General features: G+C 46.5%; 1 protein-coding gene across 3 annotated transcripts in view; it reads left to right on the forward strand.

Moving 5' to 3' along the window:
• The window catches only part of RNF31 (ring finger protein 31), a 138,347-nt gene that overhangs the window by 68,797 nt on the left and 47,637 nt on the right, over nucleotides 1-21,913 (forward strand). For 2 of the 3 annotated variants that reach the window (XM_063913642.1, XM_063913643.1), the window contains exons 6-10: nucleotides 1,089-1,137; nucleotides 5,133-5,298; nucleotides 5,407-6,052; nucleotides 6,135-6,332; nucleotides 21,161-21,412. In XM_063913642.1, the coding sequence (XP_063769712.1) occupies nucleotides 1,089-1,137; nucleotides 5,133-5,298; nucleotides 5,407-6,052; nucleotides 6,135-6,332; nucleotides 21,161-21,412 (1,311 nt within the window). The remainder of the gene's footprint in view (nucleotides 1-1,088; nucleotides 1,138-5,132; nucleotides 5,299-5,406; nucleotides 6,053-6,134; nucleotides 6,333-21,160; nucleotides 21,413-21,913) is intronic. The other variant, XM_063913644.1, reaches the window with a different exon arrangement.

Consider the following 21,913-nt stretch of genomic DNA (forward strand, 5'->3'; position numbering starts at 1 on the left):
TCAACTGAAATAATTGCCCACCCCTGCCTTAGACGGAACACTGCGACATGGCTCGGATGGTCACTTCTCCACTGCTTTCATACACACTCACTCCCGATCTCTACTTAACCTAGACTCTGGTACTGTGGGCCTGTTCCGATGGCAACTGGAGTTTCCAGATCTCACGCTAAAGTCCATTTTAGATGCCAATGTGATTTTGGATAAAATGCTAGTATCGACCTCATACACGGAGATGCGCCAGAAGATGCTGCACAGGGCCTATTTCACACCTAAACGGGAGCTCCTCATTGGAGATTCCCTTAATTCTAATGGTTATACAGTAAGTGCGGTTCGCCAGAAGCGGACATTGTCCATTGTTTGTGATCCTGCCCGAAAGTGCAGGTCCTGTGGCGAGCACTCCAACTATATGTTACAAATAAGTTGAAAATCCAGTTCACTATTGATAAAACCTGGGCATTTTGGGGCATATACCCTAAGACCCCTCCTAGTATATTGACTAGAGGGAATCGTACTTTACTTGTCAAGTTGGCTGCGGCCGCAAAAAAAACAATACTCTCTCAATGGATTTCCTCGGAATCCGGTCACATTTCCCTATTATATCCTAGAATCTCATATTTGTTTCACTTAGACTGGACCAACATTACACTTCACAAAGAAAAGTTGACAGGGAAACACTTTGACACATGGCTTCCGTACGTTCACACTCTATCCCCGCCAATTAAGGAAGCCCTACGGAAATGCTTCCAATGTACTAAATGGTATAATTTAAAAGTCCTAGACTCTGGTGCTCCGTTCTGATTTCCTCTGGTTGCGGGATGCGACAATCCCGTACCCAAAACGATGATTTATACATACCATGTCTGTATTCTCCAGATTTTGCATATTGCTTTGTATTTGTTTTTAACTCTGGCTTACTTAAGATTGTTTTTCTTACCTAATATACTGTACTACATGCACATATTGTATTTGATTGGTGTATTTGTGCTGTATGTGTATATTGACTGTTTTTGATTTTACCTGTTAATAAAAAGGATTTTGAAAAAAATTAAAAAGAATCCAGGGAATAATAATATTTTTTCTTCTTCTAGCCATCCCTTGTAGCTGATTCTATTGCCATCCCCCAACCTACCTCTACAGGTAAGAAGTTGTCCTCTCACTTACGTAAAGGAATAACAGGTTTTTTGTTTTGTCATAGTCGTATCCTGTCTTAAAGGGGGTACTCACTGAGCGATATTCTAAGCAATCTGACTAGATTGCTTAGAATTTCAGCATTATCGCTCCGTGTGTACCCCTACAGCGATAGCGATGCGCAGCCCCGCGCATCGCTATCGCTGCTGCTAGATTGGCCTGCATACAGGCCAATCTAGCGGGTCGCTCACTCACCCGCTGGGTGAAGTGAGCGCCCCCCCCCGTCTCCCCCCGCACGCTCAGCACAGATCGCGCTGTGCTGAGCGCCGGGAGAGATGTGTGCTGAGCGGTTCGCTCAGCACACATCTCTCCTGCATCGGCCCGTCTATATGGGCCTTTACTCTCAACATTGGTTACTTCTGTGCAAACTGTATATATTTTTTTGTCTGTTGCTTTTGTGACAGTTATCAAAACCTTTGCTGGTCAGAAAGACCTTTCTGAAAATTATTCTGAAGATGACTATAGAGCAAAGTTATTGCTACCTTTTATAATGAATCAAACATTTTCTTACTTTTCATAAATTGTACTAGAAAATTGTTACGGATCACAACCCCACAGTTACCTAGGAATGGTGCCCCTTGCTGCTGGTATGGGAAAAATGTATAGACGGCAGAATGATATAAAGAAGGTTTGGTGCAGAGCTGGAGGCAGCTAAATGAGAGTAACTTACTCAAAAGAAACATTCTTGCAACAAAAGCCTATTTCCACACGTAGTGTACACAAAACTTGCATTTGCATAGGCAATTATGTCTGTTTTCCAGTAAGTCATCAGCGTCTACTTGCACCTCCCTAAAACAGGTGCAAAAGAAACGCCTCCTATTGAACGCATTTGTGAATATAAGGGGTCAATCAGGTTTGTAAACAAACCCAAAAAGCAAGCAACCAATATTGCACTGCAGGTGGGGCAGATGTAACGTGCAGAGAGGTTTAGATTTGGGTGGGTTATATTGTTTCTGTGCATAGTAAATACTAGCTGCTTAATTTTTTCACTGCAATTTAGAATTAATAAATATAAACTAGAAGCCACCCATGGGGGTTCGGATTCAGAGGGCTGAGAAAGTACATTGCATTCCTGAGTACATTGAATAGACTCCTCTGGAGAGGACACACACTGCAGCACAAGATACAGAGTCCCTAGACATGGTAATGTGAGATATATAGCATACACACACACACACACACACACACACACACACACACACACACACACACACACGAAAATGTCAGACACAGTTTCCCCCAAGTACCTTCAGAGAGAGACCGAGTATAAGGAGCCAGCACACACAGCGCCCCAGTAGGCAGTTGTTATGATAAATGCCTGGCGCTGACTGAGTAACCTTAATAGATTAAACAGTGAATAACTCTCTCCCCTCACCTTCTATAACACTCTGGTACCGCAGAGGATAACTGGAGTTAAGTGGAGGGCAGCGCTCCCTGTCAGTGTCTCTGTAGTGTGATCTGCAGGGAGAAAATGGCGCTGGTGAGTGCTGGATCCGCTCTGAGAATAAGCCCCGCCCCCTGTCATGGCGCGTCTTCCCGCATTTATGATTTTATACTGGCCTGAGGTGTGTTTGTTGCTAACAGTGGGATTAGCCCCTGTTAGCTCAGTGACTAGTGTTAGGATATTGCGCTGGCCCAGGGCGCCCCACACAGCGCCGCACAACTGTACCTCTGAGCCCTCCGGAGCGCAGCATCAGCGCTGTGCCCCCACCCTTGTGCCACCATTCCCGCCGGCACCCCGCTTACCGGGGCGCCGGTGTCATACTCACCACTACATTTTCTGGCTCTGTTAGGGGGTGGCAGCGGTGGCCTCGGGGGCTTGCGATCAACACCCTCAGGAGCTCAGTGTCCTGTCAGCGGAGATAGGAGCCATTAACCTCAAGGGTTGGATCCTACTCCCCCCCCCCCCCCCCCCCTCCTAAGTTCCACGAAGCAGGGAGGCTGTTGCCAGCAGCCTCCCTGTACCTAACAGCTCTTAAAAAATAATAAAACTAGAAAAGCCCCTAGGAGCTTCCCTGGCTGTGACCGGCTCCACTGGACACATTTTCTAAAGCGGAGTCTGGTAGGAGGGGCATAGAGGGAGGAGCCAGCCCACACTATTAAACTCTTAAAGTGCCCATGGCTCCCAATGGACCCGTCTATACCCCATGGTGCTAATGTGGACCCCAGCATCCTTTACAAACTACGAGAAGAGGATTTACCGGTAGGCAATTAAAATGCTAATTTCAGTTTGAACACACCCCACCCAAATCTAAATCTCTGCACATTTTACATCTGTTCCACCTGCAGTGGTTTTGCCCAGTTGCTTGCTTTTTTTGGTTTGCTAACAACCCTAAATAAGGCCCATTGGCAGGTCTGTATAGCCCCCAATGTGCATGAACAAACCCTCAATGAACTTTGCCTACACGTTAACACCTCTTCCCACACTATTTCCGCTTCTTCAGTCACAAGGGTCGTGCATCCAAATTACGTGTGACTTTATACTCTAAAATTTCCATGAACTCTTTTTGAGCATGCATAGTGCAAATTCGCCAAAGGTACGCTGTGTAAATAGAAGTGTGTCCAGCTTTGCATCCGCTCAATAGAATTATACCTGTGTGTGTATATACTCTGTGCTACCAAATTATTTTGACCGCCAGGCAACTTTATGCAAAGTAGCTATTCTGCAGATAATGCTGACAAAGAATGTCTAAATCTTTAATTAAGAACAGAAAGATGAACATATGCAGAGACTAGTGAAGTGTATTGCTCAAGAAATAATAGTAAACAACGCAATCTGATGGACTTTGAACATGGGATGATTGTTGGCGCTCACAGCACCAGTGAGAGGAAAACTGCTGCATCATTGAATAGTTGGAGGGTGGCAGTTGTTAAAGTGTGCACAGAGTGGACCAGCAGACCAAACATGCTCTGATTGCTAGGCATGTGGTCATAAACTGCTACTGGAGTGGGCCGATGTGTACAGTCACACAGACGGGCAGCAGTGTATTAAATTCCACATAATCTGAATCAGGGACCAATTCAGATGGCGCCTCAATAAACAGTACACTGCTAATTACATCGGTTGGGCTACAGAAGCAAAAGGCCTGTCCTTACACCCGCCGTTGGCGGGGCACGGTCCGGACAACGGAGGCGTGTCCGGACCGTTGGGTGGTCGGGCCGCGCTGGCTGCGTGATGTCACACGCAGCCGCTACGACCCAGGGCGCGGCCAGTAGCTCCCTGCCAGCTCTGGCAGGGAGCTACTTAGGTACAAAAGCATCGCCGCTGTGCAATGCTTTTGTACCTGTGCGAGGGGGGCTGCCATGGGGGCGGACTAGCCCAGTGCTGGGCGTCACCCCGCATGTCAGAGTAACTGATCGTAGATGTGTTAAATTTAGCACATCTACGATCAACTCTGAATTACCCTCAAAGTACTGACCCATTGATCATAATAATTTGGCCACCTAGTGCATATGTATATATATTAAAAAAAATTTTATATATATATATATATATATATATATGTGACAAAGTCAGCTCAAATCTGACATGGGTTTAGAACTGCAGGACTGTGGCCAGAGAGAATCCAAGCCAGGTGTTGCTGTTGGGCTTGAGAAGCACCTAATGGCATGCACCTGTCAGTTTGTGATATAAGGGTTTCAGGCACAAGAAGCATTGCGCCTGATGGTGGACAAGCTGCCCAGGTGACAGGCCAGGGGGTGGCTACTGTTAGGGGTCCTAGACTTTAGCGTCCACTAAAGAACTTGTTTTTGTGCATTGTGAAGACTCTGTGAACTCTACTTTGCTGTAACTGACCTGTGAATTCTGCACCTGTTTGTGTACTGCCTGTACAATCCAAATGTGTTTCTAATTGGTGAGGGTATGTAGTATTAAGGTTGTTGATTTTGTAATTATTTTCTTCCTTTTATTTGTGTATATTGACAACTTTTATGTATCTTCTCAGAAGGCTTATGTTCTACCTCCAATGATTGCGGTCTCTGTGGAGTGAAGAATGCCACTGTATTGTGTTCTCTATGTAACTACAAATTGTGTGTGGCATGTGATCAGAGAGTACACTCTCACCCCAATCGTTGGCATCACCAGCGCTCCCCTTTTGGAGCCACTTGCAGGTACCTGCCACTTGTTTTATGTTTTTATCTTTTTTTGAATAGAAGGCTGGCAGTGGATCTAAACGCTGACTATAACTTGATTATATTTTTTTTGTTTTCTCCCTCAAGCACCAAGGAAGAAGAGTTTATGTCACATCCCTCTTCTCGCCCTCCTTGGCAGTGTATGACTTGTCACACTTTAAATAGAGGTGGTTCAGTGCTGTGTGTAGGATGTGATCGTCCCCGTGGCTGTACCAACAATATGTCTAACTTTTCATTAGAGGCTTCGTTGCAGAAGGACACATGGGAATGCCAGGCTTGCACTTTTCAGAACACCTCCTCTGCTGTGTTGTGCGAAGTGTGTGACAGACCTCGACTAGCCAGAAAACCATCTAGAGAAAGCCATGAGTCCACTGCACTCTCCTTAAAAGATGGCAAGAATGTGGACAGCTGCAAGACTGGAGCCTTTCCTGATGACAGTAGCCTCATATCTTTGGCAGGGAAAGAGACTCACAAACCAGTTGAGCTTGGTGTTGGTGATGTCCATGACAAAACCAACTTTATTGAGAGAGGTAAAGAAAAACCTTGGAACCACCCTGGAAGAGATAAGCATGCAAGTACTTCTTTACCAAAGAACGAAAACTTAGAGGGTACTGACATTTTTGAAACACTCGGCAATGGATCAGTCGTTAACCCTTGGAGAAATAGCTTAACAGATACAGTTGATCCTCTGATTGTAAATAAAGAACATGGAGTGAAAATGACTAGACCAGAGGTAATTTTTGACAAAACAAAAAGGGCTAATATTGTTTTTATGTGTATTATTGCTTCTTCTGACTATTGTCATGTGAACCCAGGTTTGGCAGTGTTCCCACTGCACCTATAATAACACACGCAGTGGACGTGTCTGCGAGATGTGTGACCGGACTAGTGAAGGGGCAATTCCAAGAGAAGGGAACAACACACAGGACATACAAGGACCATTAAAATCCAAAGAGGAGATGAGGCAGAAGAGATTGAAAGAAGATGGAGCAAAAATTGTGGCATTGATTAAGGTGGGGCAAAAAGTGGGATATTGTATTTTGTGTTCTTTGTGTGTTGCATACACCTATTATATTGTATTTCTGAATCAAGGAAGGTCTGGTGTAGATAGAAAAGACCCGATGTTGTTAGTGTGACACTGTATTTGTTGTTGGCTTTTTTGTTGTTGTTGTTGCTGTGCTCATTGGTTAGATTCCAACCAGAGCCTTGTCTTTGTGGAATTTGTATGTACTACCAGTGTACAGTATGTATGGCTTTCCTTTGGTGCTCCAGTTTCCTGTTATAGTCCAAGAACATACTGAAAGGTTAATTGGCTTCTTACAAGTCTCTCTCCAGGACCAGTTCTCCACACTACTAACCAAACTGTGCATTATCATCAAGAGCTGCATGAATGTAGTGATCTGGGTGAACAATTCCCTCCTGTATATGCACAATTCCACGTTCCTATACATGGTAGTTTTAGTTCGCCCTCATTTCACAGGCCATTCAGGGAGGATCGGCATTCAGTTTGTTACGGCACTCTGCTTCCCGCCTGGTCCTGCTCACAATGTGAGGTGGGTTACTCCTATGTGACAAAGGCAATACCTTTTTCCATTACAGTGAGACTGGCATTCAGAACAGCTACCTTTCTCTAACGTCCTAGAGGATGCTGGGGACTCCGTAAGGACCATGGGGATAGACGGGCTCCGCAGGAGACATGGGCACTTTAAGAAAGACTTTGACTCTGGGTGTGCACTGGCTCCTCCCTCTATGCCCTTCCTCCAGACCTCAGTTTGATACTGTGCCCAGTGGCGTCTGGGTGCATTTCAGGAGCTCTCCTGAGTTTCCTGTAAAGAAAGCATTTTAGTTAGGTTTTTTATGTTCAGGGAGCCTGCTGGCAACAGACTCCCTGCATCGAGGAACTGAGTAGAGAGAAACAGACCCACTTCTCTGAGTTTCAGGGCTCTGTTTCTTAGGCTACTGGACACCATTAGCTCCAGAGGGATCGGTACGCAGGTCTCACCCTAGCCGTCCGTCCCAGAGCCGCGCCGCCGTCCTCCTCGCAGAGCCGGAAGATTGAAGCCGGGTGAGTATTGAGGAAAAGAACATCAGAGGCGGCAGAAGATACCTTGATCTTCATGGAGGTAACGCACAGCACTGCAGCTGTGCGCCATTGTTCCCATTCACCTCACACACCTCGGTCACTGTAAGGGTGCAGGGCGCAGGGGGGGGCGCCCTGGGCAGCAATTTAAACCTCTCCTGTGGCATATATAGATATATACATGTACAGCTGGGCACTGTACATGTATATAAAGAGCCCCCGCCATGTTATTGAGAAATTTGAGCGGGACAGAAGCCCGCCGCTGAGGGGGCAGGGTTTCTCCCTCAGCACTCACCAGCGCCATTTTTCTCCACAGCACCGCTGACAGGAAGCTCCCCGGACTCTCCCCTGCTTAACACACTGTGAAAGAAGGGTTTTAAAGTAGAGGGGGGGCACATAATTGGCGCATATACATAACAAAAGCGCTACTGGGTAAACATACTGTGTTTTCTCTGACGTCCTAAGTGGATGCTGGGACTCCGTAAGGGCCATGGGGAATAGCGGCTCCGCAGGAGACTGGGCACAACTATAAAGAAAGCTTTAGACTACTGGTGTGCACTGGCTCCTCCCACCATGACCGTCCTCCAGACTTCAGTTAGAATCTTGTGCCCGGCTGAGCTGGATGCACACTAGGGGCTCTCCTGAGCTCCTAGAAAGAAAGTATATTTAGGTTTTTTATTTTACAGTGAGATCTGCTGGCAACAGACTCACTGCAGCGAGGGACTAAGGAGAGAAGAAGCGAACCTACCTAACTGGTGGTAGTTTGGGCTTCTTAGGCTACTGGACACCATTAGCTCCAGAGGGATCGACCGCAGGACCCGACCTTGGTGTTTGTTCCCGGAGCCGCGCCGCCGGCCCCCTTACAGAGCCAGAAGCAAGAAGTGTTCCGGAAAATCGGCGGCAGAAGACTTCAGTATTCAACAAGGTAGCGCACAGCACTGCAGCTGTGCGCCATTGCTCCTCATGCACACCTCACACTCCGGTCACTGATGGGTGCAGGGCGCTGGGGGGGGGGGGCGCCCTGAGGGCAATATAAGACACCTTGGCTGGCAAATCTACATCATATATAGTCCTAGAGGCTATATAGATGTAAAAATACCCCTGCCAGAATTCCAGAAAAAGCGGGAGAAGTCCGCCGGAAAAGGGGCGGGGCCATCTCCCTCAGCACACTGGCGCCATTTTTCCCTCACAGCTCCGCTGGAAGGAAGCTCCCTGGCTCTCCCCTGCAGTCTGCAACTACAGAAGGGTAAAAAAGAGAGGGGGGGCACTAAATTTAGGCGCAGTGTGTATATATATATATATATATATATATATATATATATATATATAAAAAGCAGCTATAAGGGAAAACACTCATTTATAGTGGGATCCCTGTGTTATATAGCGCTCTGGTGTGTGCTGGCATACTCTCTCTCTGTCTCCCCAAAGGGCTTTGTGGGGTCCTGTCCTCTGTCAGAGCATTCCCTGTGTGTATGCGGTGTGTCGGTACGGCTGTGTCGACATGTTTGATGAGGAGGCTTATGTGGAGGCGGAGCAGATGCCTGTAAATGTGATGTCACCCCCTGTGGGGTCGACACCTGAGTGGATGGTGCTGTGGAATGAATTACGCGACAGTGTCGACTCCTTGCATAAAAGGTTTGACGACATACCAAATGTGGGACAGCCGGCTTCTCAGCCTGTGCCTGCCCGGGCGTCTCAAAAGCAATCAGGGGCTCTAAAACGCCCGCTACCTCAGATGGCAGACACAGATGTCGACACGGATACTGACTCCAGTGTCGACGACGATGAGACTAATGTAACTTCCAGTAGGGCCACACGTTACATGATTGAGGCAATGAAAAATGTGTTGCACATTTCTGATGTTACCCCCGGTACCACAAAAAAGGGTATTATGTTTGGAGAGAAAAAACTACCAGTAGCTTTTCCTCCATCTGAGGAGTTAAATGAAGTGTGTGAAGAAGCGTGGGCTTCCCCTGATAAGAAACTGGTAATTTCTAAGAGGTTACTAATGGCGTACCCTTTCCCGCCAGAGGATAGGGCACGTTGGGAAACATCCCCTAGAGTGGATAAAGCGCTCACACGCTTATCAAAGAAGGTGGCACTACCGTCTCCGGATACGGCCGCCCTGAAGGAATCTGCTGATAGAAAGCAGGAGGCTATCCTGAAGTCTATATATACACACACAGGTGTTATACTGAGACCAGCTATTGCTTCAGCATGGATGTGCAGTGCTGCAGCTGCATGGTCAGATTCCCTGTCAGAAAATATTGATACCCTAGACAGGGACACTATATTGCTAACCGTAGAGCATATTAAAGACGCACTTTTATACATGAGGGATGCACAGAGGGATATTTGCCGGCTGGCATCCAAAATTAGTGCAATGTCCATTTCTGCCAGGAGAGGGTTATGGACTCGGCAGTGGACAGGAGATGCAGATTCCAAAAGGCACATGGAAGTTCTGCCTTATAAGGGTGAGGAGTTGTTCGGGGATGGTCTCTCGGCCCTCGTTTCCACAGCAACAGCTGGGAAGTCTACATTTTTACCCCATGTTCCCTCACAGCCAAAGAAAGCACCGTATTATCAGGTACAGTCCTTTCGGCCCAATAGGGGCAAGCGGGTTAAGGGCGCGTCCTTTCTGCCCAGAGGCAGAGGTAGGGGAAAAAAGCTGCAGCATACAGCCAGTCCCCAGGAGCAAAAGTCCTCCCCCGCTTCCTCTAAGTCCACAGCATGACGCTGGGGCTCCACAGGCGGAGCCAGGTACGGTGGGGGCCCGTCTCAAATATTTCGGCAAACAGTGGGCTCGCTCACGGGTGGATCCCTGGATCTTTCAAATAGTATCTCAGGGGTACAAGCTGGAATTCGAGACGTCTCCCCCCCGCCGTTTCCTCAAATCTGCCTTGCCAACCACTCCCTCAGGCAGGGAGGCAGTGTTACAGGCAATTCACAAGCTGTATTCACAACAGGTGATAGTAAAGGTACCCCTACTTCAACAAGGACGGGGTTACTATTCCACAATGTTTGTGGTACCGAAACCGGACGGTTCGGTGAGACCCATTTTAAATTTGAAATCCTTGAACACATATATAAAAAAATTCAAGTTCAAGATGGAATCGCTCAGGGCGGTTATTGCAAGCCTGGACGAGGGGGATTACATGGTATCTCAAGGATGCTTACCTGCATGTCCCCATTTACCATCCTCACCAGGAGTACCTCAGATTTGTGGTACAAGATTGTCATTACCAATTCCAGACGTTGCCGTTCGGTCTATCCACGGCTCCGAGGGTCTATACCAAGGTAATGGCCGAAATGATGATACTCCTTCGAAAGAAGGGAGTTTTAATTATCCCGTACTTGGACGATCTCCTGATAAAGGCGAGGTCCAGGGAGCAGTTGTTGGTCGGGGTAGCACTATCTCGGGAGGTGCTACAACAGCACGGCTGGATTCTAAACATTCCAAAGTCACAGCTGGTTCCTACGACACGTCTACTGTTCCTGGGGATGGTTCTGGACACAGAACAGAAAAAAGTGTTTCTCCCGGAGGAGAAGGCCAAGGAGCTGTCATCTCTAGTCAGAGATCTCCTAAAACCAAAACAGGTGTCGGTGCATCACTGCACGCGGATCCTGGGAAAGATGGTAGCTTCCTACGAAGCGATTCCATTCGGCAGGTTTCATGCAAGAACCTTTCAGTGGGACCTGTTGGACAAGTGGTCCGGATCGCATCTTCAGATGCATCGGCTGATAACCCTGTCTCCAAGGACAAGGGTGTCTCTGCTGTGGTGGCTGCAGAGTGCTCATCTTCAAGAGGGCCGCAGATTCGGCATACAGGACTGGGTCCTGGTGACCACGGATGCCAGCCTTCGAGGCTGGGGTGCAGTCACACAGGGAAGAAACTTCCAAGGACTATGGTCAAGTCTGGAGACTTCCCTGCACATAAATGTTCTGGAACTAAGGGCCATTTACACTGCCCTAAGTCAGGCAAAACCCCTGCTTCAAAACCAGCCGGTACTGATCCAGTCAGACAACATCACGGCGGTCGCCCATGTAAACCGACAGGGCGGCACGAGAAGCAGGACGGCAATGGCAGAAGCCTCAAGGATTCTCCGATGGGCGGAAAATCACGTGTTAGCACTGTCAGCAGTGTTCATTCCGGGAGTGGACAACTGGGAAGCAGGCTTCCTCAGCAGACACGACCTCCACCCGGGAGAGTGGGGACTTCATCCAGAAGTCTTTCAAATGATTGTAAACCGTTGGGAAAGGCCACAGGTGGACAAGAGACCCGCAGGCGATAGCTGTGGACGCTCTAGTGACACCGTGGATGTACCGGTCGGTTTATGTGTTCCCTCCTCTTCCTCTCATACCAAAGGTACTGAGGATAATAAGGAGAAGAGGAGTAAGAACTATACTCATTGTTCCGGATTGGCCAAGAAGAGCTTGGTACCCGGAACTTCAAGAAATTATCTCAGAGGACCCATGGCCTCTACCGCTCAGACAAGACCTGCTGCAGCAGGGGCCCTGTCTGTTCTAAGACTTACCGCGGCTGCGTTTGACGGCATGGCGGTTGAACACCGGATCCTGAAGGAAAAGGGCATTCCGGAGGAAGTCCTTCCTACGCTGATTAAAGCTAGGAAAGAAGTAACCGCAAACCATTATCACCTCATATGGCGAAAATATGTTGCGTGGTGTGAGGCCAGGAAGGCCCAAACGGAGGAATTTCAGCTGGGCCGTTTCCTGCACTTCCTACAGTCAGGGGTGACTATGGGCCTTAAATTGGGTTCCATTAAGGTCCAGATTTCGGCTCTATCGATTTTCTTCCAGAGAGAACTGGCTTCACTACCTGAAGTTCAGACTTTTGTTAAGGGAGTGCTGCATATTCAGCCCCCTTTTGTGCCTCCAGTGGCACCTTGGGATCTCAACGTGGTGTTGGATTTCCTAAAGTCACATTGGTTTGAGCCACTGAAAACCGTGGATTTGAAATATCTCACGTGGAAAGTGGTCATGTTGTTGGCCTTGGCTTCGGCCAGGCGTGTGTCAGAATTGGCTCATGTAAAAGCCCTTATCTGATTATCCATATGGATGGGGCAGAATTGAGGACTCGTCCCCAGTTTCTCCCTAAAGTGGTATCAGCTTTTCATCTGAACCAACCTATCGTGGTGCCTGCGGCTACAAAAGACTTGGAGGCTTCCAAGTTGTTGGACATAGTCAGGGCCCTGAAAATCTATGTTTCCAGGACAGCTGGAGTCAGAAAGACTGACTCGCTCTTTATCCTGTATGCGCCCAACAAGTTGGGTGCACCTGCTTCAAAGCAGTCTATTGCTCGCTGGATCTGTAGTACGATTCAGCTTGCACATTCTGCGGCTGGACTGCCGCATCCTAAATCAGTGAAAGCCCATTCCACGAGGAAGGTGGGCTCTTAGAGTTTGCCCATTCGGTGCTGCAGAGTCATCCGCACTCTCCCGCCCGTTTGGGAGCTTTGGTATAATCCCCATGGTCCTTAGGGAGTCCCAGCATCCACTTAGGACGTCAGAGAAAATAAGAATTTACTCACCGGTAATTCTATTTCTCGTAGTCCGTAGTGGATGCTGGGCGCCCATCCCAAGTGCGGATTGTCTGCAATACTTGTATATAGTTATTGTTTAACTAAAGGGTTATTGTTGAGCCATCTGTTGAGAGGCTCAGTTGTTATCATACTGTTAACTGGGTATTGTATCACGAGTTATACGGTGTGATTGGTGTGGCTGGTATGAGTCTTACCCGGGATTCAAAATCCTTCCTTATTGTGTCAGCTCTTCCGGGCACAGTATCCTAACTGAAGTCTGGAGGAGGGTCATGGTGGGAGGAGCCAGTGCACACCAGTAGTCTAAAGCTTTCTTTATAGTTGTGCCCAGTCTCCTGCGGAGCCGCTATTCCCCATGGTCCTTACGGAGGCCCAGCATCCTCTACGGACTACGAGAAATAGAATTACCGGTGAGTAAATTCTTATTTTTTCCTGGGTCATATAGCGCTGGGGTGTGTGCTGGCATACTCTCTCTCTGTCTCTCCAAAGGGCCTGGTGGGGAACCTGTCTTCAGAAAAGAGCTTGCCTGTGTGTGTGTGTGTGGTGTGTCGGTACGCGTGTGTCGACATGTCTGAGACTGAAGGCTCACCTAAGGAGGAGGGGGAGTGTAAGAATGTTAGGTCTCCGTCGGCAGTGCCGACACCTGACTGGATGGATATGTGGAATGTTTTAAGTGCTAATGTTAATTTATTGAACAAAAGATTAGACAAAGCTGAAGCTGGGGTACAGTCAGGGAGTCAACCCATGACTGTCCCAATGTCGCCTGGACCTTCGGGGTCTCAGAAGCGCCCACTATCCCAAATAGTTGACACAGATACCGACACGGATTCAGACTCCAGTGTCGACTACGATGATGCAAAATTACAGCCAAAGGTGGCTAAATGTATTCGATATATGATTATCGCAATAAAAGATGTTTTGCATATCACTGAGGAACCCCCTGTCCGTGACACGAGGGTACACGTGTATAAGGGAAAGAAACCTGAGGTCACCTTTCCCTCATCACATGAGCTGAACGAATTATGCGAAAAAGCGTGGGAAACTCCAGACAAAAAACTGCAGATTCCCAAGAGGATTCTAATAGCGTATCTTTTCCCGTCGCAGGACAGAATCCGGTGGGAATCCTCCCCTAGGGTAGACAGAGCTTTGAAGCGCTTATCAAAAAAGATAGTGCTACCATCCCAAGATACGGCTACCCTCAAGGATCCTGCTGACCGCAAGCAGGAGGTTACCTTGAAGTCCATTTACGCACATTCTGGTACGTTACTCAGAACGGCTATTGCGTCGGCCTGGGTTTGTAGTGCTGTAGTAGCATGGACAGATTCCTTATCAGCGGATATTGAGACCCTTGATAAGGATACATTTTAATGACCCTAGGGCATATAAAAGATGCTGTCTTATATATGAGGGATGCTCAAAGAGACATTAGTTTACTGGGTTCCAGGATAAACGCTATGTCTATTTCTGCTAGGCGTGTCTTATGGACCCGACAGTGGTCAGGTGATGCCGACTCCAAAAGACATATGGAGTTGTTGCCTTACAAGGGTGAGGAATTGTTTGGAGATGGCCTCTCGGACCTCGTCGCTACGGCAGGTAAATCGAATTTTTTGCCATATATTCCCTCACAATCTAAGAAAGCGCCTCATTATCAAATGCAGTCCTTTCGTTCCAATAAAAGCAATAGAGTACGTGGATCGTCCTTTCTTGCCAGAGGTAAGGGCAGAGGGAAGAAGCTGCATAACACAGCTAGTGCCCAGGAACAGAAGTCCTCCCCGGCCTCTGCAAAATCCACCGCATGACGCTGGGGCTCCCCTGAGGGAGTCCGCCCCAGTGGGGGCACGTCTTCGACTGTTCAGCCACATCTGGGTTCACTCACAGGTGGATCCCTGGGCAATAGAAATTGTTTCCCAGGGTTACAAGCTGGAATTCGAAGAGGTGCCTCCTCGCCGGTTTTTCAAATCGGCCCTACCGACTTCCCCCCTGGAAAGGGAGCTAGTGTTACATGCGATTCGCAAATTGTGTCTTCAACAAGTGGTGGTAGAGGTTCCCCTGCTTCAAAGAGGGAATGGGTACTACTCAACTGTTTGTGGTCCCGAAACCGGACGGTTCGGTCAGACCCATTTTGAATTTAAAATCCCTGAACCTTTACTTAAAACGGTTCAAGTTTAAGATGGAATCGCTCAGAGCGGTCATCGCCAGCCTGGAAGGGGGAGATTTTATGGTATCTCTGGACATAAAGGATGCATACCTGCATGTTCCCATATATCCTCCTCATCAGGCGTACCTGAGATTTGCGGTACAGGATTGTCATTACCAATTTCAGACGTTGCCATTTGGGCTTTCCACGGCCCGAGAATTTTCACCAAGGTAATGGCGGAAATGATGGTGCTCCTGCGCAAACAGGGTGTCACAATTATCCCGTACTTGGACGATCTCCTCATAAAAGCGAGATCAAGGGAGAAGTTGCTGAACAGCGTATCACTTTCACTGACTGTGTTACAGCGACACGGCTGGATTATCAATATTCCAAAGCCGCAGCTGAATCCCACAACTCGTCTGCCCTTCTTGGGCATGATTCTGGACACAGACCAGAAGAGGATTTTTCTTCCGACAGAAAAAGTGCAGGAACTCATGACTCTAGTCATGAACCTGTTGAAGCCAAAACAAGTGTCAATACGTCATTGCACTCCAAGTCCTGGGAAAAATGGTGGCGACATACGAAGCCATTCCGTACGGCAGATTCCATGCAAGGACATTCCAATGGGACCTATTGGACAAATGGTCCGGGTCACATCTGCAAATGCATCAGCGGATCACCCTGTCCCCCAGGGCCAGAGTATCTCTCCTGTGGTGGCTGAACAGTGCTCACCTTCTAGAGGGCCGCAGGTTCGGCATTCAGGACTGGATCCTGGTAACCACGGACGCGAGCCTCCGAGGTTGGGGAGCAGTCACTCAGGGAAGAAATTTCCAAGGCCTTTGGTCAAGTCAAGAGACTTGTCTTCACATCAACATCCTGGAACTAAGGGCCATATACAACGCCCTACGTCAAGCGGAGATCTTACTTTGCGATCGACCAGTTCTGATCCAGTCAGACGACGTCACCGCAGTAGCTCATGTAAACCGCCAAGGCGGCACAAGGAGCAGGGTGGCGATGGCGGAAGCCACCAGAAATCTTCGCTGGGGGGAGAATCATGTAAGCGCTCTGTCAGCAGTATTCATTCCGGGAGTGGACAACTGGGAAGCAGACTTCCTCAGCAGACACGACCTGCATCCGGGAGAGTGGGGACTTCATCAAGAAGTCTTCGCGCAGATTGCAACAAAAAGCTACAAAGGTATTGCGCCAGGTCAAGAGACCCTCAGGCGGTAGCTGTGGACGCCCTAGTGACACCGTGGGTGTTCCAGTCGGTCTATGTGTTTCCTCCTCTTCCTCTCATACCCAAGGTGTTGAGGATAATAAGAAAAAGAGGAGTGAGAACAATACTCATTGTTCCGGATTGGCCACGAAGAACCTGGTATCCGGATCTGCAGGAAATGCTCACAGAAGATCCGTGGCCTCTTCCTCTAAGGCAGGACCTGTTACAACAAGGTCCCTGTCTGTTCCAAGACTTACCGCGGCTGCGTTTGACGGCATGGCGGTTGAACGCTGGATCCTAGCGGAAAAAGGTATTCCGGATGAGGTTATTCCTACGTTAATAAAGGCTAGGAAGGACGTGACATCTAAACATTATCACCGAATATGGCGTAAATATGTTTCTTGGTGTGAGGCCAGCAATGCTCCTACGGCAGAATTCCATCTAGGCCGTTTTCTTCACTTCCTACAAACTGGAGTGAATTTGGGCCTAAAATTAGGCTCCATTAAAGTTCAGATTACGGCCTTATCCATTTTCTTTTAAAATGAATTGGCCTCTTTACCTGAAGTACAGACTTTTGTGAAGGGAGTACTGCATATTCAGCCTCCTTTTGTACCTCCGGTGGCGCCTTGGGATCTTAACGTGGTGTTAAGTTTCCTTAAGTCACATTGGTTTGAACCACTTAAAACAGTGGAGTTGAAATATCTCACTTGGAAGGTGGTCATGTTGTTAGCCTTGGCTTCGGCTAGGCGAGTTTCGGAATTGGCGGCTTTATCACATGAAAGCCCCTATCTGGTTTTTCATATGGATAGAGCGGAATTGCGGACCCGTCCTCACTTCCTACCTAAGGTGGTCTCATCCTTTCATATGAACCAACCTATTGTCATGCCTGTGGCTACACGTGACTTGGAGGATTCCGAGTCCCTGGATGTGGTCAGGGCTTTGAAAATTTACGTGGCCAGAACGGCTAGGATCAGGAAAACAGAAGCACTGTTTGTCCTGTATGCAGCCAACAAGGTTGGCGGCCCTGCTTCAAAGCAGACTATTGCTCGCTGAATCTGTAACACGATTCAGCAGGCGCATCTTCAAGTCTCCGAGTGCCGTCTTTCATTGGGGACTTTGTATTATTATTCGGATGGAGCACCTGAGCCATTCTGCCTTTAGTATCTGAGTGCCGGCTGCTTGTGGAGGATATATATATATATATATATATATATATATATACACACACACACACACACACACATATAATATATACACATATGTATGTATATAGATAGATATAGATTAGGTATATATGTAATAGTGTAATTCCTTCATGCGCTCTAAATATACAACTACTGCAGTTTTGTTTACTTTATATCAGTTAGTAGATTCTAAATTGGCAAAAATCAATACTACTATATTTCAAAAAAGGCAAGCTTCAACACAGAGCGGATCCCTTGTCGATCCAATAGTGGAATCCCTATGCATCCAGACCTATAGGACTATTGCTGGAAACAAAAGGGAATTGTTTACATCCAGTCCATAGGTGGATTCTTGTGTTATACAGACATATAGAAAAACTGCGGGAATAAAAACTTAACAATGCTTGATAAACAACTCATATATACGTAATTTGGAGAAAAATATAATTCACCAGGTGGCCTTAAATAAGAAACCCCACTAAATGTCGTCATATCATGGGAGCCTCTTTTCTCAAGTTTTCTAATTTTATTTTACAAACAATTCCTAGCACAATAATTGGTTCAATTAAAGCCCTTATTCTCTATGAATGATACAGCTTTTCAAAATAAACAAAGAGCTGGTATTTAGAAAACACCCTTGAAGAAGTCGCTATAAGATGAAACGCGTTGGGTGAAACCTTTTGTTTATTATTTTTTTACATAAATAACGTTGAAACAAACAATTGTATTTTCAATGTAAAGAAATCTTTATTGCCAATCCTTTTTAATGCAAATGTGAATTTGAACTATATTGTTCTAACAATAAAAAGATGTATGTGTTTTAAATATGGGTGTTGATATGTGTAAGGTCATCCTCTCTTTATAAACTATCCGGTAAAAACAATCTAATCATATCAGTTTATAAAATAAGTGCGCTCCACAGAGATAACTTTTTATATATATATATATATATATATATATATGAAACTAGTGAAGAACAAGGGCGCCTATTTAGTGTTTTTTTTAAATTAATATAAAGTGAATCAAGTGGTAATGTATGGACATCACTTATCTGATACACACACTTTCTTCGGTCTCATGACCAATGCACATGTGTAAAGAAAAATAAAACAGAAATAACATAGCGCGTACAGTTTTCAAAGCAAATTTCACCATAAAAATAGAGCTAGTTGTATCTAAAAAACCTCCTAAGGATAAGCAAATCCTCAATGGTAAAAATCCACCAGCAGGGATTATTTAAGGTTTTTCACAAATTTTAATACAACATAAAACATAAAAAATAAAAACAGATGGTACAAGTGCAAGCGTACAGAATGTAACAAGATTCAAGCTTATCAATCCGTATATGTAATCGGATACATCCTGTTTTTCATAAAAATCCAATATTGGTAAAAAATGCAAACGTACAAAAATTTTAAGTAAAAGAGCTTATCTGTCCATAAGGAGGTCTCGGGTACAGCTCAGGTACATCACATAAGTGATGTCCATACATTACCACTTGATTCACTTTATATTAATTTAAAAAAAACACTAAATAGGCGCCCTTGTTCTTCACTAGTTTCATTTTATTCTGTTTATGTGCCATCCAAGCACATATCACATTGTTTAAGGTTGCTGCCATCCACCATTTGGAATAGTGTTTTATATTTCTTACGTTTTATATATATATATGTATATATATACTCCTTTGATATCTTGGTTGTGTGCTCAGTGTATTTGTCATGCTGAAAGATGAACCGTCGCCCCAGTCTGAGGTCAAGAGCGCTCTGGACAGGTTTTCATCCAGGATGTCTCTGTACATTGCTGCATTCATCTTTCCCTCTATCCTGACTAGTCTCCCAGTTCCTGCTGCTGAAAAACATTTCTACAGCATGATGCTGCCACCACCATGCTGCACTATATGGATGGTATTGGCCTGGTGATGAGAGGTGCCTGGTTTCTTTCATGACGCCTGGCATCTTTATCTCATCAGACAAGAGAATTTTGTTTCTCATTGTCTGAGAGCTCTTGAGGTGCATTTTGGCAAACTCCAGGCGGGCTGCCATGTTCTTTTTACTAAGGAGTGGCTTCCGTCTGGCCACTCTACCATACAGGCCTGATTGGTGGATGGCTGCAGAGATGGTTGTCCTTCTGGAAGGTTCTCCTCTCTCCACAGAGGAATGCTGTAGCTCTGACAGAGTGACCATCGGGTTCTTGGTTACCTCTCTGATTAGGGCCCTTCTCCCCCAATCGCTCAGTTTAGACGGCCATCCAACTCTAGGAAGAGTCCTGGTGGTTCCGAACTTCTTCCATTTACGGATGATGGAGGCCAGTGTGCTCATTGGGACCTTCAAAGCAGCAGATATTTTTCTGTACCCTTCCCCAGATTTGTGCCTCGAGACAATCCTGTCTCGGAGGTCTACAGACAATTTCTTTGACTTCATGCTTGGTTTGTGCTCAGACATGCACTGTCAAGTGTGGGACCTTCTATAGACAGGTCTGTGCATTTCCAAATCATGTCCTATCAACTGAATTTACCACAGGTGGACTCTAATTAAGCTGTAGGAACATCTCAAGGTTTATCAGTGGAAACAAGATGCACCTGAGCTCAATTTTGACCTTCATGGCAAAGGCTGTGAATACTTATGTACATGTGATTTCTTAAGTTTTCTTTTTATAAATTTTCAAAAATCACAAACATGTTATTGTTTTTTGTATGGTCACATCTGTGACCACCATTAATAGAAACGTAGACTCTAGCAAGGTGACTTTCTTCTCTCGCCACAGGTTACTATTCCCAATCATAGTTCACGTGGATAGTAAATCAACCAAACGTTGGGAAAACATGTGAATCCCCCAAAATAGCGACCATTTGTATGTTGACCTTATACACTGTCGACTTATTCTACCTGTCGACCTATTGACTATATAACTAGATCAGGGGTAGGCAATTATTTCACAAACAATCTTTTCACGTTGTCATTATGGGGTATTGTGTGTAGAATTTTGAGGGAAAAAGTGAATTTATTCCATTTTGGAATAAGGATGTAAAAAGCCATGGCCGCTGTATCATAGCACTTCATATACAGATGTACAAGAGTCTCATATGAAATTAATCAGCGCAGTCTCATGAAGCGGATTTATATCATTGCTTTGCGACTAAGCTGCCTATTCTAGCGAAAAAGATGCTCTTCGCAAGCAGAATCATACGGGACCTTGTGCACCCAGAAGGTCTGCTTGGCGCAACTGCGGCAATTATGTATGAGGACACATCTGTACATTGGGGGTAATTCTGAGTTGATCGCAGCAGGAACTTTGTTAGCAGTTGGGCAAAACCATGTGCACTGCAGGGGAGACCGATATAACATGTGCAGAGAGAGTTAGATTTGGGTGGGTTATTTTGTTTCTGTGCTGGGTAAATACTGGCTGCTTTATTTTTACACTGCAATTTTAGATTGCAGATTGAACACACCACACCCAAATCTAACTCTCTCTGCACATGTTATATCTATCCCCCCTGCAGTGCACATGGTTTTGCCCAACTGCTAACAAAGTTCCTGCTGCGATCAACTCAGAATTACCCCCATTGTTTTGTACAGAGTGGCGATATGTTTTTCGTATAAGGTGATGTAGGTGCAACCTGACAGTATGGTTAAATACATGTTGATCTATTATCTCTGTCTCTCAGGAAGGAGAGGCATGTGGTGTTCCCCCTGAAGAGGTGTACAGTGCGATACAGTACTCTGGTACAGAGGTGCCTCTATCGTGGCTGCAGTCTGAACTCCCGTATGTGTTGGAACGAGTCATTGATGGTGCGTCACAGAAAGCAGGACATGAACTGGGCGCTTTCACAGCAGAGGAAGCTCATAGTGCATGGGTTTCTGGTGGCGGCGATATTGAGGATGCAGTGAATTTGTGTATTATACAACGAAGGCGCAAGGTATAGTCAACCCAAAAGAAACACGTTACTTATAGATAACTAATCAAAGATTAGAACTTCACTGGAACATTGAGTGATTTCTCATAGCATTTACTTGTACTCAGCAAGGGGTGTGGTATCAAAGATCTACACTGTCTTGATAGACATTCAATAGGTCAAGACCAGCGGTAGCTCGGCAACGCTTCCTAGGTAGCTCTCGGCGGCGATGAGGAGAGTCCACTTGCAGGCAGCCACAGCGTGTCTCCTCGCTCTGAAGTAAGTACCCACTGCGGCGCTGCTAACATCTCCGACCACGCGCCGTGCGCCCGTTTGAAATATAGTGCGGACAGCCATCCAATCAGAGCTCACTGCTCCTGATTGGCTGGCGGTCCACACCATAATTCAAATGTGTGCGCGGTCGGAGATGTCAGCAGCGCCACAGAGGAGACGCACTGTGGCTACCTGCCAGTGGACTCTCCTCATCTCCTCCCCTCAAACACAGCGGCGGATGCGGGGGGCAAC

This window comes from Pseudophryne corroboree, chromosome 1 (genome assembly GCF_028390025.1).
Source record: "Pseudophryne corroboree isolate aPseCor3 chromosome 1, aPseCor3.hap2, whole genome shotgun sequence".
Taxonomy (NCBI): Eukaryota; Metazoa; Chordata; class Amphibia; order Anura; family Myobatrachidae; genus Pseudophryne; species Pseudophryne corroboree.